At 32.5% G+C, this 15,574-nt stretch overlaps 1 protein-coding gene across 12 annotated transcripts in view; it reads right to left on the reverse strand.

Moving 5' to 3' along the window:
• Positions 1-15,574, reverse strand: part of TBC1D5 (TBC1 domain family member 5) — a 567,416-nt gene that overhangs the window by 353,798 nt on the left and 198,044 nt on the right. For 11 of the 12 annotated variants that reach the window (XM_073023627.1, XM_073023630.1, XM_073023626.1 and 8 more), the window contains one exon: positions 2,786-2,917. The exons of the other annotated variant lie outside the window; for it this stretch is intronic. In XM_073023627.1, the coding sequence (XP_072879728.1) occupies positions 2,786-2,882 (97 nt within the window). In that variant the 5' untranslated portion in view covers positions 2,883-2,917. The remainder of the gene's footprint in view (positions 1-2,785; positions 2,918-15,574) is intronic. 12 annotated transcript variants of the gene reach the window in all.

The following is a 15,574-nucleotide window of genomic DNA, read 5'->3' on the forward strand; positions in this document are numbered from 1 at the left end:
TAGATTACATACACCTGAATTTTGATTTTATCTTAAATTTAAAATAAAGTGATTACTTCTTCATTTTATTGGTCATTAAAGGTTAAGAACAAATAATCATAAATAGTCTAACAAATATTTTTGCTTTTTTGTTTTTAACTAAATTACTAGTAACTTGTCAGTTATTAAACTTTGATCATAGATCTTGAAATTTTATGTGGTAATTAATGTAAACTAAACTGAATAGAGCACACAGAAAACGTCATATTTTCTACGCTGTTCTCTATTTGGAAAAATAGTTAACGCAGTTAAAAGTTTAATTCACACAGAAAATATCTCCTAAGACTTTGCATATATATCCATATCCAGATAGTTCTTTTTTCTTCGCTCACCTATTTTTCTCAACTATCCATGAAAATAAGCCAATGATACGTAGTTTGTTCTCTCCATTCCTATTATCAGGCTGTTCTTTCTGACCTTTTCCAAAGTTCTCAGAATCATTCAACAGTACTATTTCTTTATAAATGTTAAAATCCAGATTTGAGAAACTAAAGACTTATCTTGTTTACTAATAGAACCTATGACAAGAAATGTTTTTAAAAATTACACATGACTTCTACACTGGCAAACCACTGAAATGAAGTGTTTAAATACTTAGAAAATGAGTCATCCAGTAGTAACAAATTCCCTAAAGATTATGGCAGAAATGTGTAAAAAGCTTCAAAATACTTGAAGAAAGCCCAAGGAAAACATATATTGAAATAAACAAACATAATAGAAAGGTGATGATTTTCTTCAAATATGACAACCTCATTAAAATGCAACACATGTTTTTCTGTAAAAAGAAAATCAAAGAAGACGAAATAGATGCTTTATATAAAATATTTACGTATACAATGCACAAAGCCCACTATGGTTAGTAACCTTTATGGCTTTGAAGAACGAGATATTTACATATCTTTCTTTCTGCATGTGCGTGTGCGTATGTGTGTTTTGTATATATTTTTAACAGTTGACAGCTGTTTTAGAGCATACAGAGATGCCAAGCTGAATGAGGGTCTTGATTACTTCAAGATTAGCTATCTAAAGTTTCTATTCATTTTAAGTGTTGTTAGTTGGAAGAGTCATTAGTCACTTCCTTGTCTCATAGAACATCAGCATACATTTACATTGTTAATGAACATTTGGGGTAAATGAATTAATGGCACTTTTAAACATCAATTCAGTCCTAATAACTTAGTATGTCATAGAAATGTTAGGCTAGGATATAAACGAAAAGCCTTTTTAGTAAAGGTAACTACTCATTCCTGTAAACAATAAAGAATAAAATTAATTTAAAATGTTTTTTTAACCAGGTTAAAAAAAAAAAAAACAAAAAACCTCAGTATTTAATGAAATAGACCATATAAAAATATGCACTTAAAAAACAAACAACAACAAAAACTACGTCCTCAAGTAACCATAGTAATCAGAAAGAGTATGAAATATTTTGGTGAAACTATTTTATACACTTGACACAAAGACATTTACTTTTAAAACACCCACTTACAGAAGTACTTGCAAAATAATTTGATTTATTTAACTATGAATGCTTCTTAAAAGGTGTCATGCTCAGCACTGAGATATTAAAATACTGAAATTGAAATGAGCACTATTAATTTTCCTATTATCAAATCTTAAACATAAGTCTTGAGTTCTTATTTAAAAAAAAATAAAAATTAAAAAATTAAATTACAAAAATAAGCTGGAAAAATTCTCTCCCATTTTCATTAAAAACAACAATGGCATTTGTATGTAGGAGGTATTAAAGATGCACAAAAAGCATAAACATTCTGCATAAAGTTTGTTTTCTAAAGAAATAGCCATTTTAGGTGGCAGTCAATTCTTTTTTTAAATTCTCAAAACATGAGTTAAAAGCAGACCTTGACATCAGTATAAACAGAAAAAAAACATTTTTTTGAAGAATATAACACACGTGATTTACTTTGACTAATTTCCTTTCTATAACAGTTTGTATGTATACTTTGACTAATTTATGTTTTAAAATAGATCTTACAATCTTGATACCTGCATTTCACAAGTGAAAACTTACAGTCACTGAGTCAATGAACTTTATCAAATATTTAGTGAACTGCTTAAAAACTAAGGATAAGGCTTCAAGAATTCTTACAAACTCAATTGCTTTCGTCTAAGAAACTATGTTATTACGATCATTAAGTAATTACTGAGAAAATAATAGAGTTCTGATACATAAACATTTGATACATTGTTATAGGGTAGACCCTGAATACAGTCTATATTTTAACTGTCTACCATTTAAAAATTTCAGCGTATAGATCTTTAAAAATATAACACAAATTTCAGTTACTTTAAAACAAAACAAAAAAAAAAAAGAGGATGAATCAAGTCTTTTATCCTGGAATAATCTCAATCTGCTGAAGGGGGAAAAAATCCCTGAAAAATCCACACCAAAAATTTAAGATTCTTTAAAAGATGTTTGACTAAGGCCCTTTCGCATTTCAACATTTTTATGCTGAAGTCATTGTTCAGTTTATTATCTTCTTTTAAAGAATGACAGTGCGTTAAACATTTGGCTAATGCTTCTGTGGATAACTGAAAGCTGGCTTGATGAAGTATTCATTAGTGTCAAGGGTGCTCTGTACATATCCAGAATAACGTACTTAACATTGGCCTGCTCAGCTTCATGAAGAGAATTACACACATAAGGTGGACACAGCTAACTGAGGACCCTCTGCTAGGTTTACCAGTACCCTACCTGCAAACAGTATTGGCATACAAAACTCACCTCCAGACTTGTTAGAGTAACTGGACAAGGGGTCAATGCCTACTTCTTGTTCTTCTGGCTGCAGAGGATGTCTAGTTTCAGATAAGGAATGATACATTGTGGGAACTGGACAATGTCACCAAAAGTAACTACCTGGGAGGTGAAAAAATACAGAGAAAAATAATAAATTCTTTTTCTGCTATGACTGCGAATAAATGTAAGACTGAAACGATTAAATGAACATTATAGACATTACCAAGTTTTTCCCAGCCTCCAGGGACTTTACCTCACATTGGTAGGCTTATGCAAAGAAGGGAAAAAGGTAACACAAAATTTCCATTTCAAAAATTTCTCAAAAATCTGAGCGTCATTTATAATCTTTATCTCAATTTTGAATATTTATTTTCAATAAATATGCTAAATTCTAAAGACAATACTCTCACATTTATAGCATCCTTTTGTTTTACAGCCAAAATAATAAACATTCACAATAGAAACTTTCAAAATACAGAAAATATAGCAAATTAAAATGATTCATGATAGTATTAGCTAGAAATATTAGTGTTAACATTTCAGTGTATTACACATGTACTTCCTCTCTTTATTCTGGGCATTTAAAATACATATGGTTTTAATATGATTCATAACACGTTAAACATACTTATTATGTAATCTATGAATACTTTAAATTCAGTATTTTCCTCCCCAGTTTAAAAAAAATAATTGTGTGTCTATAATTTCTAATGATTCCTAGCATTCTATATATAGTCAGCATGATTTATGTAACCAATTCCTTATGTAGTAAACAAGATGTTTTCAGTTGTTCAATACTATAAACAGTCTCAAAAATAAATATCTTTTAGCAGTATGTCTGTATCATATCCATGATTATTTCCTAAGAATAAATTCTTAAATTACAATAGCTGGATTAAAATATATGTTTAAAAAACAAGATTTTGGCAAATTGTGCTCTATAAAGGTTTGTACCTAATAGAACAATTCATCTCCCTTTGATTCTCATTAACAATGGATGTTTCCTCTTTGATTTTTTGAACCAATGTGATAGTCAAATTTTGTATTGTATTTGCTTGATGACTACTGAGATACTATTTCTCTGACATTTGTTTATTGTCTTTTGTTAATGGAGTTAATTGTTATGACTGTCTTCATGATTTCTGAACATGCTTTAAGTAGTAAGGGTATTAAACCTTGGTTATATGATACATATATTTTTCTCAAAGTGTATCTGTCTTTCAGTTGTATGACATTTTTGTGACATAAGTAACTTTTTATGTGCTCAAATATATCTGTATCTCCAGTATTATATCCACCTCTGGTGTCATAATTTTATAAAAAAACCACCTATATTTCCTTTTGTCATCTTGAAAGTTTTCCCTCTCAATTCTCACTTATATAAATTATTCCATATTGAACAAATTTTGTTTTAAATTATTTTCAACTTCCAAGGTATACTATTTGTAAATTTTATATGTCCATAAGATGCAAATTATCTTCCCAAATCGTAACTCTTTCAAAAAATAAACCAAGTTCACCAATTTTCATGCAAAATAATGTAAGTAACATAATCTTTTAAATTTCAGGAGCAGCAACGACATGAGAGGAAGAAGAAATAATAAGAGTAAAAAGAAGTGGTAAAAGCAAGTCCAAACAAAATGAGTGTCTAATTTTATAGGATATGGTCTTCACCTATGGAGGAAAAGCTCCAGATATGTTCATGAATACAGAAATTCTTGATGACCTTTTACCAAAACAAAATGCCCCTCTATTCTATTTACCTTCTCTCTAAACCATCACCTTGTAAAATACTCATATACATGTTCTAATTTTTATCAGAAGTCTCCAAAACCCTCTACATCCACACAATCACAGTCAGATGTTAATAAAACCTATCGCCCTGGAATTGTGGCTAAAACAATGTAAGCAGAGGATTAAGGAAAACAAAGAACTTTGGTAGCTAACATGCAGTAAGAATATCTAAAGCTATAAATCTTAAATCCATAAATCTAGACAGTTGTCAGTATTTGCTTATGTGTGCCAATCAATAAGCATATACTGAGCACTTGCTATACAGAAGAAACTCTGGAGAAAATAATCTAGTAGAAGACAGCAAAATGTAGATGAACGGTTAGAGTACAACACAAAGTTTGAAAAATTCTGTTGAACAAATAAATAAATTCAGAACCAAGGTCCTCTGCTATGCAGCAGTCACCAAATTCAAGTATCTACTGAGGTCAGGCAAAAAGCATTATTATTTATAGTTAACATTTATGCACAATGAATATATGCCAAAAACTAGTCTAAATGTTTCATGTACACTCATTTCATCCTCCTTAAAACCCAATATATCTTGTCAATTTTATTTTCATTTTACCATAGAGAAACTGAGGTACAGAGAGAGTAAGTAATTTGTCTAGAATCACACAAGGAGTAAGTATTAAAGCCAAAATTGAAGTCATCCTGTTTAGTTCTAGAGCTCACATTCTTTCTCCTACATTAATTTGGCTCTAAATAAGTCAGTGTGACAAAAAGACCAGGTGTAAAAAAAGGGGTATAAAAAGATGCAGCCTATGAATAATTAGAACACCCTTTACTCTGCTTCAGGTTTTTCAAGACAAGCTAGAAATCCAGAATTTTACGTGAAATCTGCTAATTTGTAAGTGTTAGCAAATAATTCAAATTAAAAGAAAAATACTGGGTAGAACAGATTAAACACTTTTCAAAAATTTTTTTGGCCCATGGGCAATTATTTTAATGTAAGATTCATATTCTCCATATATTCTGATATACTCTTAAAAATATAAAAGCAAACATTTGAGAATGTGTATTTCAAGTTAACTACTAGATTCCTTAAATTTTCTTTAATATCCTAAACCATGTTTTCATAATCTCAGTAGCTGAACTTCTTATTTTTACAGTACACTTTCACTGTTACAGGTTTCACATACCTAAGATAAATAAATAAATGACTTCTGTGTATTTTAAACTACATTAAAAATAGACAAGTGACAAGCAAGGTGCTATCAAAGTTTATTTTTAAAAGGAGTATTTTTAAAACCCTCATCTTTACATTGTTAGAAGAAAATAGTCTACCACACAATGATATTTATACATTCATTTAAGGTGCTAAAAAATACCTAAGGTCTTTTTGACTCCTTAGAGAAAGTTCAAGAAGTCATTTAGTTAATTTAGCTTAAATTATAATTCTTTAGAACTTAACAAGTGTATAGTAATATCCAATAACCAGAAAACAAAATCAACCAAATACCCCAGTCTACAACCATTCTATATAAACAGGCATCCATTATATCCTAATTTATTATGCCTATAGATTGAAAATGAACCACTGAAATGTTTTCATAATTAAATAAACGAAACCAGCTGACTAGTAATAATGAGTTATTTTCAAGCAATCTGTTGAAGAAAACGTGTGGATAATGTTAGTAGTTTTCTTTTAATTGCGGATTTAAATAACCTAATTCAAAAGTAACTGATTAAGAAGTTGCTGCTTTCATTTTTTTATCGTTTTGTTTTAAAGAGCTATTTTAGCATTCTTGAATCTAAAAAAGCAACTTAAGTGTGTTGGTTACTGCTATCGGGATTACCTTGTGAAATCATAACATAATGTTGTTTTTAAATATGAAATCATTTTCCTAAGAATTTCCCAATTTGTGTTTCATAAACATTCCAGTAAGAGAAAATGATTGATTACAAAGCAGAATACCAAAGGTCTTTAATAAATTTGTCTATCTTAATATTTATGAATAAATTTTTACCTGTAAATATCAGACTATAAAAAATTAAGGGATTTTATTTAGTCTAAAAATTTTTAAACAATCACTGTTAAAGTCAAAACAGCATAAACGTAACACTTACAATGGTTCATTAGATCTCTAAATTTGATCACAAACTCCAACTTCTATCTTTGACATGCCTTACTTTTCTCTTACATAGAAGCAAGATACATATAGAGAAAAGACTATAAAGGACAAAAACATGCCTCTTAGTAGATGACTACTTAAATCCATAATTGACAGATTTTAGTTCTCTTAAATGATATCTTCCTGTTCCTAGAATTTCTCTGGCTGATAAAAACGATGATGATGCCTAAGAATTATTTTAAATAAACAAAAGCAATCTAATTTTTCTGACTGAGAAAGCATAGTAATATACCTTCCACAATCTGGGAAAGGCCCTCTCCTTCCTTTGTTAAACTTACCATAAACAACAATTTTTCCTATTCACATGAGTTCAAAATTCCAAAAAGTCATAACTAATTTTACAATATGGTTTTAGTGCTATCTTGGGCACAGGAGTTCACAAATAGGCTAAAATTCCCATTTAAAATCCAAGACTAATGTTTAAGATAGTTGTACTGGTTTCACAAGTATAGAGGTTAGAGTATTAAATCTTAAAAGTGATCTGTCGGAAAAAAAAGACTTCTTTTGCAAATACTTAATTTTTAATAAAAGGGTAAGAGTTCAGCACTAAAGCTTAGAAGGCAGTTTTAAAGTACACTTAAAAAATCAAAGCAGTAGTTTTCATGTAAAAAAAATCAATACAGGCCGCGCGCGGTGGCTCACGTCTATAATCCCAGCACTTTGGGAGGCCGAGGCGGGCAGACCATGAGGTCAGGAGTTCGAGACCAGCCTGGCCAATATGGTGAAACTCCATCTCTGCTAAAAATACAAAAATTAGCCAGGCATGGTGGTGCGTGCCTATAGTCCCAGCTACTCGGGAGGCTGAGGCAGAAGAATTGCTGGAACCTGGGAGGCGGAGGTTGAAGTGAGCTGAGATCATGCCACTGCACTCCAGCCTGCGCAACAGAGCAAAACTCCGTCTCCAAAAAAAAAAAAAAAAAAAAAAAATCACACAATACAAGCAATATCTAAGTGAAAATCTCAAACTATTAGGATTGAACAGATAATAAGTTAGTTTAATAATATTGTCTCTTTTAAAATGGCATCACATGAACAGAACCTCTAGAAAATGAATTTATTCTGTCTGAATATGAAATCCTATATATTTCAGCTTATATTCTCTCTTTAACTGTTTCTAATACTTAGGCACAGAATTAGCATTCTGAACTGTGTCACTCTAAAGACATTCATATTCAGAAAAGCTCATATAAGCATACTTCATTCATTTAAATTCTTGACTGATGGTAAACCTAAAAGTCAAACACTGAAATGATATGATATACTTTACATAAAGATTTCTCCTATAAGAAAAGTATACCGAAGAGCTTAAATGGACTACTTTCAGAGTCTATTATAAAAGGGAAGAAGGATGCAGCATGAATAAGTATGAGTTCTAGGTAGCATGTATTTACCATGATAGGTATTTAACCAGAAATATGACATTTGGGGTATAAAAGCAAGCTTCTCTGGTAGAAGCTACATTTTCACAATTAAGAGATAGGGTAACTGAATATCTTGTTTTTAAAAAATTTCTTTATTTAGAAATGTTGGTAGCTAAAGGTAAATTTAATGATTGGAAGTAATGATGTTCTAAAGTCTTTAGTATAAGGGCAGAAAGGAGGAGAGAAGAAAGGAAAAGAAAAAAAAGGGAAAGAAAACAAAGAAAGAGAAAGAATAAAGTTTTATTTTTAAATTCTGTCAATCTTTAATGCAAGAGGGTTACACTGGACTTTAAGTTAATTAAGTATTAAAATCAATCATCTGAAAGTCTTAATATTTAATATTGTTAGATTGTATATCAAAGTAGTTTTATTATTTATTTACTCCAAACCTTTCCAGAATACTTCATTTGACAACAGGGGGTCTGTTTCTCACAAGATAAATGCATTTACAATGCCAAATAAATTATATATAAAAGCATTTGTCTTAATACATGTCATTCAATATTAAACATCACCCCTTGGTAAAACCCTGAAACCTTAACTCATTTTTACCAACCACACAATTTTACTATCCAAGTGTTGTCTAATAAATAGGTATAAGACTACAATAAGGGTCAACATATAAGAACAATGATCAAAAAAAATCAAAACAGATTGAATTCTTATAATTTTCATGCCATCAGCAAAAGCTGTTTAGGGCAAACAATTCACTGTAAATTAAAATACTAGACTCATAAACAATATACATAATGAGAAATATGCAGAATATGAGAGGTTCACAGGTAGACTTAAATATTTTATATTACAAACTAAGAATGCATTTTGCCTTTCAATATTAAAATGCTATAAAGTCATGAGAAAGTGACACTCGTGACCACATAAACCAAGAAAAAACTGAGCACTATGAGAGTTGAACTGCCTAACAGAAAGCTCTCCACAGTGTATTCTCATATGGTTTCAGAGATCTCCTGAGCAGATGCTAAAGATGCAGATACTGGGGAATTAGCTTGGCCTAGTGAACAAAACCAAATCTTTTATTATTATGTAGCCATAAGAAAACACTTTCAATTCTTGCTGTTCCTATTTTATATATTTATATATTATTTATATATCCTATTTTATATAGATACTACCTCTAGCCATTAAACGATTCAACATGGTTTTCATAAAATCAAGCTTAATACAACCCTCAATTAGGAATTAAGGAAAAATAAAATTTGAAAAGAGAAAATAAATCATAATTTTGTGAATTATATTAAACTGATTATAATTAAAAATATGAAAAAGGAACAAATGGCTACTCTTCATACAAACATCAAATCAAATCATTTTGTCCAAAAAAAACCAACGAACAAAAATCTCTCCTTGGTGCAAACGTGGAGAGGCCAGGGGTATGTTCAGGAACACCTCACCAATTGTGGGGCAATCCTTCTGAAAGTCCATATGAATCTGTTATTTATCCCTTGGTTTTTAGTAAGTAGAAGGGCTGGGAAACCTAAGGAAGTTTTAGTACTTAAAGATAGCCCTTTCGATTAAATAATAACAGCAGCAGCAAACACATAGCACTTATTGGGAAGCAAAGCTGTTTAAACCACTATACATATTAACTCATTTAAACCTTACAACAATTCTATGAAGTAGATACTATAACACCTTTTACAGATAAGGAAACCACAAAGAAGTTATGTGACTTATTTAAGGTCACACGGCAAAGCTACCTCAAATGACAACAATAACTTAATAAGTGGCCTAACAAAAATTAAGCCAAGAATTATAGGGTAGTTTCCTTTGTTAACTATAATGTAATACCAAAGAATTCCGTTTACTTTTCTTGCATGTGAGCTGTTTCGAAATCTGACATATTCAGATAAACAGATTCTTAATAGTTTTAAGGTGTACACATCTTGTACAGATCACTATCTCAGAGTAAATGCATTACCTAGTAAGGAAAGCAAGTACTAAGTAAGCTGTGGATACAGCATAAATCACATATTCCTCAGCAAAATCATAACTTACAAACAAATCACACTTGATCTTTGGAATCGTTATCAAATAGCCAAAACTGTAGTTGGGGATTTAAAAACATTATTTAAGTCCCCAAATGCTGTAAATTCATATTTGTACCAGTCACTTTAGTACCAAGTGACATCACTGAGGGAAGATCAGCAGCTAAGAAGCATCACCCAGTCCTTGCTGGCCAAAGTAGCTTACATAAAAACATTTCCACATTCCTCCATTCAGTTTTATGCATCTCTTTTCCTCCTGAGGAGGCCTTTCCTCTTCACTTTTCTAAATCCTGTACATAATTCCAACACTCAACTTTTCCTTTAGGGACCAGCACTAGAAGTAATTTCTCCCTGCTCTTCCACAGCAGTATTTCCCCTGCTCTGATGTGCCTCTGGGCTTGGCAGAAACATACTTTTTTATTGGAATAAGGTTTTTTTAATGGTTCCCCTCTATTTATAGCAAGTGCTAATTTGTTTAGGATAATCTGTGGCCAAAAGATTTCCTATTTACATAAATTTATTTAAAGAAAGAAAGAATTTCATGAAAGGAAAAATATTAAATAAATTATAATAAAGCAGTAGGCATAGGTAAAATCCTTAAGGTGTTATATAATAAATGATTAATGTTTTGAAAATAATGTTATAGCAGAAATTGTCATTCACCAAATTTATTAAGCATTCCTTGATATATCACTTCTATTGTTTACATAAACTGTTACCCTTATCACAAGTAGTGCTTATTTAGCTTATCATACCTTTTTGTAAATGCAAACTATGTATTCCTTGAGGGCAGAGAAAGTATTTTTCATTCCTTTGTACCCCCATAATATGAAGATATTATCCTAATAGGAATAAAACCTATTCATTAATTCATCAAAAACACCCAACACAATTATAAATGTGGTTCACGCTACTGGTAAACTAAACATCGCTCTGGGAAGTGCTTACTTATCTCCTCTTTAAGAGGTCTTAAATTCAGGGTAATACCTAACCCTCAGAGTCCACTCTCCCTTCTCCCTCAATATGCTCTGGCTACATAAGTCTTCCTTCTATTCCTTAAAACAAAAATACAGCTCATTGTCTCTTTAGGTCTTTGCACATCCCCATTTCCTCTTCTGGGAACACTCTGCTCTTCATATCATTCAGGCTACCTGCCCAAATTCAGGCCAGCACAGAAATCTTTTCCTAGAACATATCTAACCCACTGGCAAATCTTGTCAGTTCTACCTTCAATATAAAATCCAAAATCAAAACCATTCTTTACAAACAACCACCCTGATCTAGGTCACACTCATTAGACCCAGAAAAAGGTAGGAAACAGTCGTCTTTAACTTTGCCCTCTGCCTAGAAACCTTCACCTTTCTTGCTGTAGGTAACATGAAATCTGTGTATTTTACTCAACTTCTGAATTGTGCTTTTTTAGCAAGACCATCCAGTTATAGGAAAAAGAAGCCACTTGTCATGTTGAGCTGGACTAAAAGGTTAGTTCATAAACACACTCGTAAGGTGGGTGAGAACTGTCATAAGTCCTTGTGTTTCATTTAAGTTTTAACTTCAAGAAATTTCTGAGAAGCAAGTAAACATTATTGTTATACAATATGCAAGCTTTACAAAGTTAACTATCCATAAACAAATAATAAAAGAACCACATACAGGTCAATGATGAGAATGTGTCATAAGGCAATGATCAATCAAATTAATAATATTCATGAAAAAAGTTAACCACTGGAATTTCCAACTATCCTACCATACATTATTAAAAAATAGTTGTTTGATTATAAAAGTAGAGTTTGAAAGTATTTCAGAATAACATCTCGTTTATATTTGACATAAAGTAGACACTACTTTGCGGCTAATCTTTTAAGTCAATTTTATTAAAAATATATACATACACGTACAAACATGATATACTATATAACTAATTCTGCATTTACTCTTTTCTTATTTTGAAAGATGATTTTATTTTTACTTCAGTTATCTTCTCTTCAGAAGACACTAAATTCTAGATAAAAGATGATGTTACGGAAAAAAGAAATTATATGTATTTCTAAATTTCACATAACACCTATCTCATGACTGTTATAAGGATGAAATAAAGCATATGGGATCATATATCAAAAGCTGCAGTGTACTATGGTTCATTGTTGTCATTCTTGGCAATAATAATAAACATTAAAAATTATTCATAAGACAGCAGATGCATTACTTGTTACATATTTTTAAGGTTATACTGATCTCAGCTAAATAAAAACAGTAGAGTAGGAAAAGACTTCTAGTATGTCGTAGGAATAGATATGGATTATACTGTTTGAGATAAAAGATCTGAGTTTTCCATCATAATTTTTTTAAACTATGCCACAAGACCTAAAACAGTCACTTAACAAATATATACTGAGCACCTACTATAGCCAACGACTACAGCACTGATCCTCATATCAAATGCAAACTCAATAGGCAGTGAGCTTAATATTATATACTACTTGGTGAAAATTAGCACCACGATAGGGACACAGGGCAGAGAAATTCTAAGCAGAAAAGGGTGGGTCCCCGACAAAACTCCGCCTTCAAGCCGAAATACCTGAAACCTACAGCCCAAAGTGAGAACTTCTATCCCTGTTTTCCCACTTGAATGTTGCCTTTTCCTAAACTACCCATAGTCCACCCTGCCCCTCCATCCTGTGCCTATAATATAGGACACCCAGGACTCAGTCAGCACAGAGAAGACAGTAGCTATGTGGAGGACTATGACTGAACAGGGGAGAGAAGTGGCTTGACTTGAAAGGGACAGCTTTACAGAGGGATAGCTTGCGTAACTTTGGAAAAGAATCCAGCTGAAGATGGCCAGAATTCAGGGGAAGAAGATTACCTACCCACCCCATCTCCTTTCCAGTTCCCCTTCCCACTGAGAGCCACTTTCATCAGCAATAAAATCCCCCACATTTACCATCCTTCAATTCATTCACGCAACCTCATTTTTCCTGGATGCTGGACAAGAGCTCAGGAGCCACAAGTGCAGATATGAAAGGCTGTCACACTGATTCTTTGCCCTTCCTGGCAGAGGGCAGCCATCTCATGAGCTGTTAACACTTAAGCCATCTGCAAAGGGCAGAGCTAAAAGAACAATGTAACATGCCCTCTGGGGCTTTAGAGGTCACAGGCAGCCCCACCTAGACACTGCTGTGGGACCCAAAGTTTGCTCCTACTGGAGACCAGAAGTGCTCCCTCTGGATCCCGCACTTGCTCACCTGCGTGCTCCCTCCCGTGAGGGGTGGAACTCGGCAGGTCCAAGTGAGTACAGATGGACCCAACGGGCACTGAAGCAGACAGCTGATTCCAGCACTTGTGCACTCCAGTTCCCACCTCATCTGCTCACATGCTCCCTCCCACAAGGAGATGGAAGCAGAGGGCTGTGTAAATGAGTACCACAAAGGAGTCAAGCAAATATCCTGCTTCAGAAAGAGCATTCTTGGGAGAGAAAACATTGTGTACAAGGGCTCAGGGAAGAGGCCGTGCATGCACATTTCATGTAAAGTGTGTAAGGAGTCAAGCTCAGCTGGGTTGATATTCGAGCTTAAGAAGCAGAAAAGGACTGTACAAGGCATGGCTTATAGACCTTCTCAAGATTCAGAGCTTTTTCCTAATGTCAATGGAAACTACTTTTAAGTAAAGGAGGGCACCATCTCCTACTACTTCTCCACATTTAAATTTTCTTTGACTATACCAAATTACACACCTCAGCACTTCCATACATGTGGCTCCTCTGCAAGGCACTACTGTTCTTACCTTCTTCGCTTAACCAACTACTGGCCCTTAAGATACAGCTCAAAAGTACTCTTCCTCAACATGCCTTCTCCCAATTTGATTCAGATGCCCACTTACCGTATGCATAACTCTACCCTAACATTAACCATTCTTTAGTATAATGGTTGGTTTTCCACTGACTTCCATTGTGAGGATAGGGGACCTGTTTTATTAATCTATACTCTAAATTACTAGCAACCTAGAACTTGCAAAAATCATTTATTCAATGAATCAACAGAAACAAAAAGACACGTTTCAGTGTAATTCCCAGATATGAGGACTAATTGAGCTATACTTGTTCTACACAGAATCACACAAATTGAAATGATTTAGGAGAACCTTGTAGTATGTCGGAGGAATATAGATTATACTGTTTGAGATAAAAGATCTGAGTTTTCCATATTTTTTTAAAACTATGCCATAAATAAGACCTAAAACAGTCACTTAACAAATATATACTGAGCACCTACTATAGCCAATGACTACAGCACTGATCCTCATATCAAATGTAAACTCAACAGGCAGTGAGTTTAGTATTATATACTACTTGGTGAAAATTAGCACCATGATACTACATGGTACAATGACATTGAAATGTAGTAATTACTTTCAACCACAACTTTGGACATTCTCAAATCACATAACAAACTACATCACTTAGAATGTTTTCTTTTCCACAAAATCAAAATCCTTTTTGAAATGTCAGCCTTGAACATCATAAAATTATACAGAATGATGAGGAAACAGGCTTATAGTGCATATAAATATGAAAGCATATTAGCCTGCATTTAATTACCAGTTCAAACAACAACCTGATCTAACCTTTGACAAGTAAAATAAATGTTCTGAATAATTTAACTAAAGCAAACATTTGCTGTTAATGCTAGCTAATTATAGTAAGAGCTGGAAAGATAAGAGGAAGAGAGATGACGAAGAGAAAGGAAGAGAAAGGGAGATGAAATTTTTTAATTAAGGTTGAGATCTGCAATTATTCATTGAAATACGATTTTTTTCAATGAATTTAATTCACAGAAAAGGGCAAACTCAGTAGAACACAGTTTCTTTATAAATACTCAGATAAAGAAACATTTCAGTTTATTAGCTTATTTTTTTCAGTCAGTAAAAAATTATTCATCTACCATGGGAACAGGAAAACAAGTTATAGAATTAGGGTACAATCAATCTCTCTCTCAAAGTTTAGTTAAGAAAAAGACCAGGAAATGGGTTGCCAGATAAATAAATAAAAGTAAACAATAAAATAAAATACAGATGCCCAATTAAATTTAAATTTCAGAGAAACAAACAATATTTAAGACACACTAAAAAGTATTCATTATTTATTGAAAATCAAATTTAATAAGGAGTTCTGTAATTTTATCTAACAACCCTACCAGTAGACAGATAATGGCAAGTATTCATGTGAAAATATGTGGTATGACCGCTGTAGGAGCTCCAGGATTAAAAGAGATCTCAAAGGACAAGGTCCCCAAAAGAATTCACCCAAAGGCAGGGAAAACATGCTTCTTCCAGAGCTGTCATGATCGCTACTGGAAAAAACTAAAATGTGTGATTCAGAAATGTACTGACCCAGCTCCACAGAATCTTGTTTTTCAATTACCCCGA

This window comes from Chlorocebus sabaeus, chromosome 15 (genome assembly GCF_047675955.1).
Source record: "Chlorocebus sabaeus isolate Y175 chromosome 15, mChlSab1.0.hap1, whole genome shotgun sequence".
NCBI lineage: Eukaryota > Metazoa > Chordata > Mammalia > Primates > Cercopithecidae > Chlorocebus > Chlorocebus sabaeus.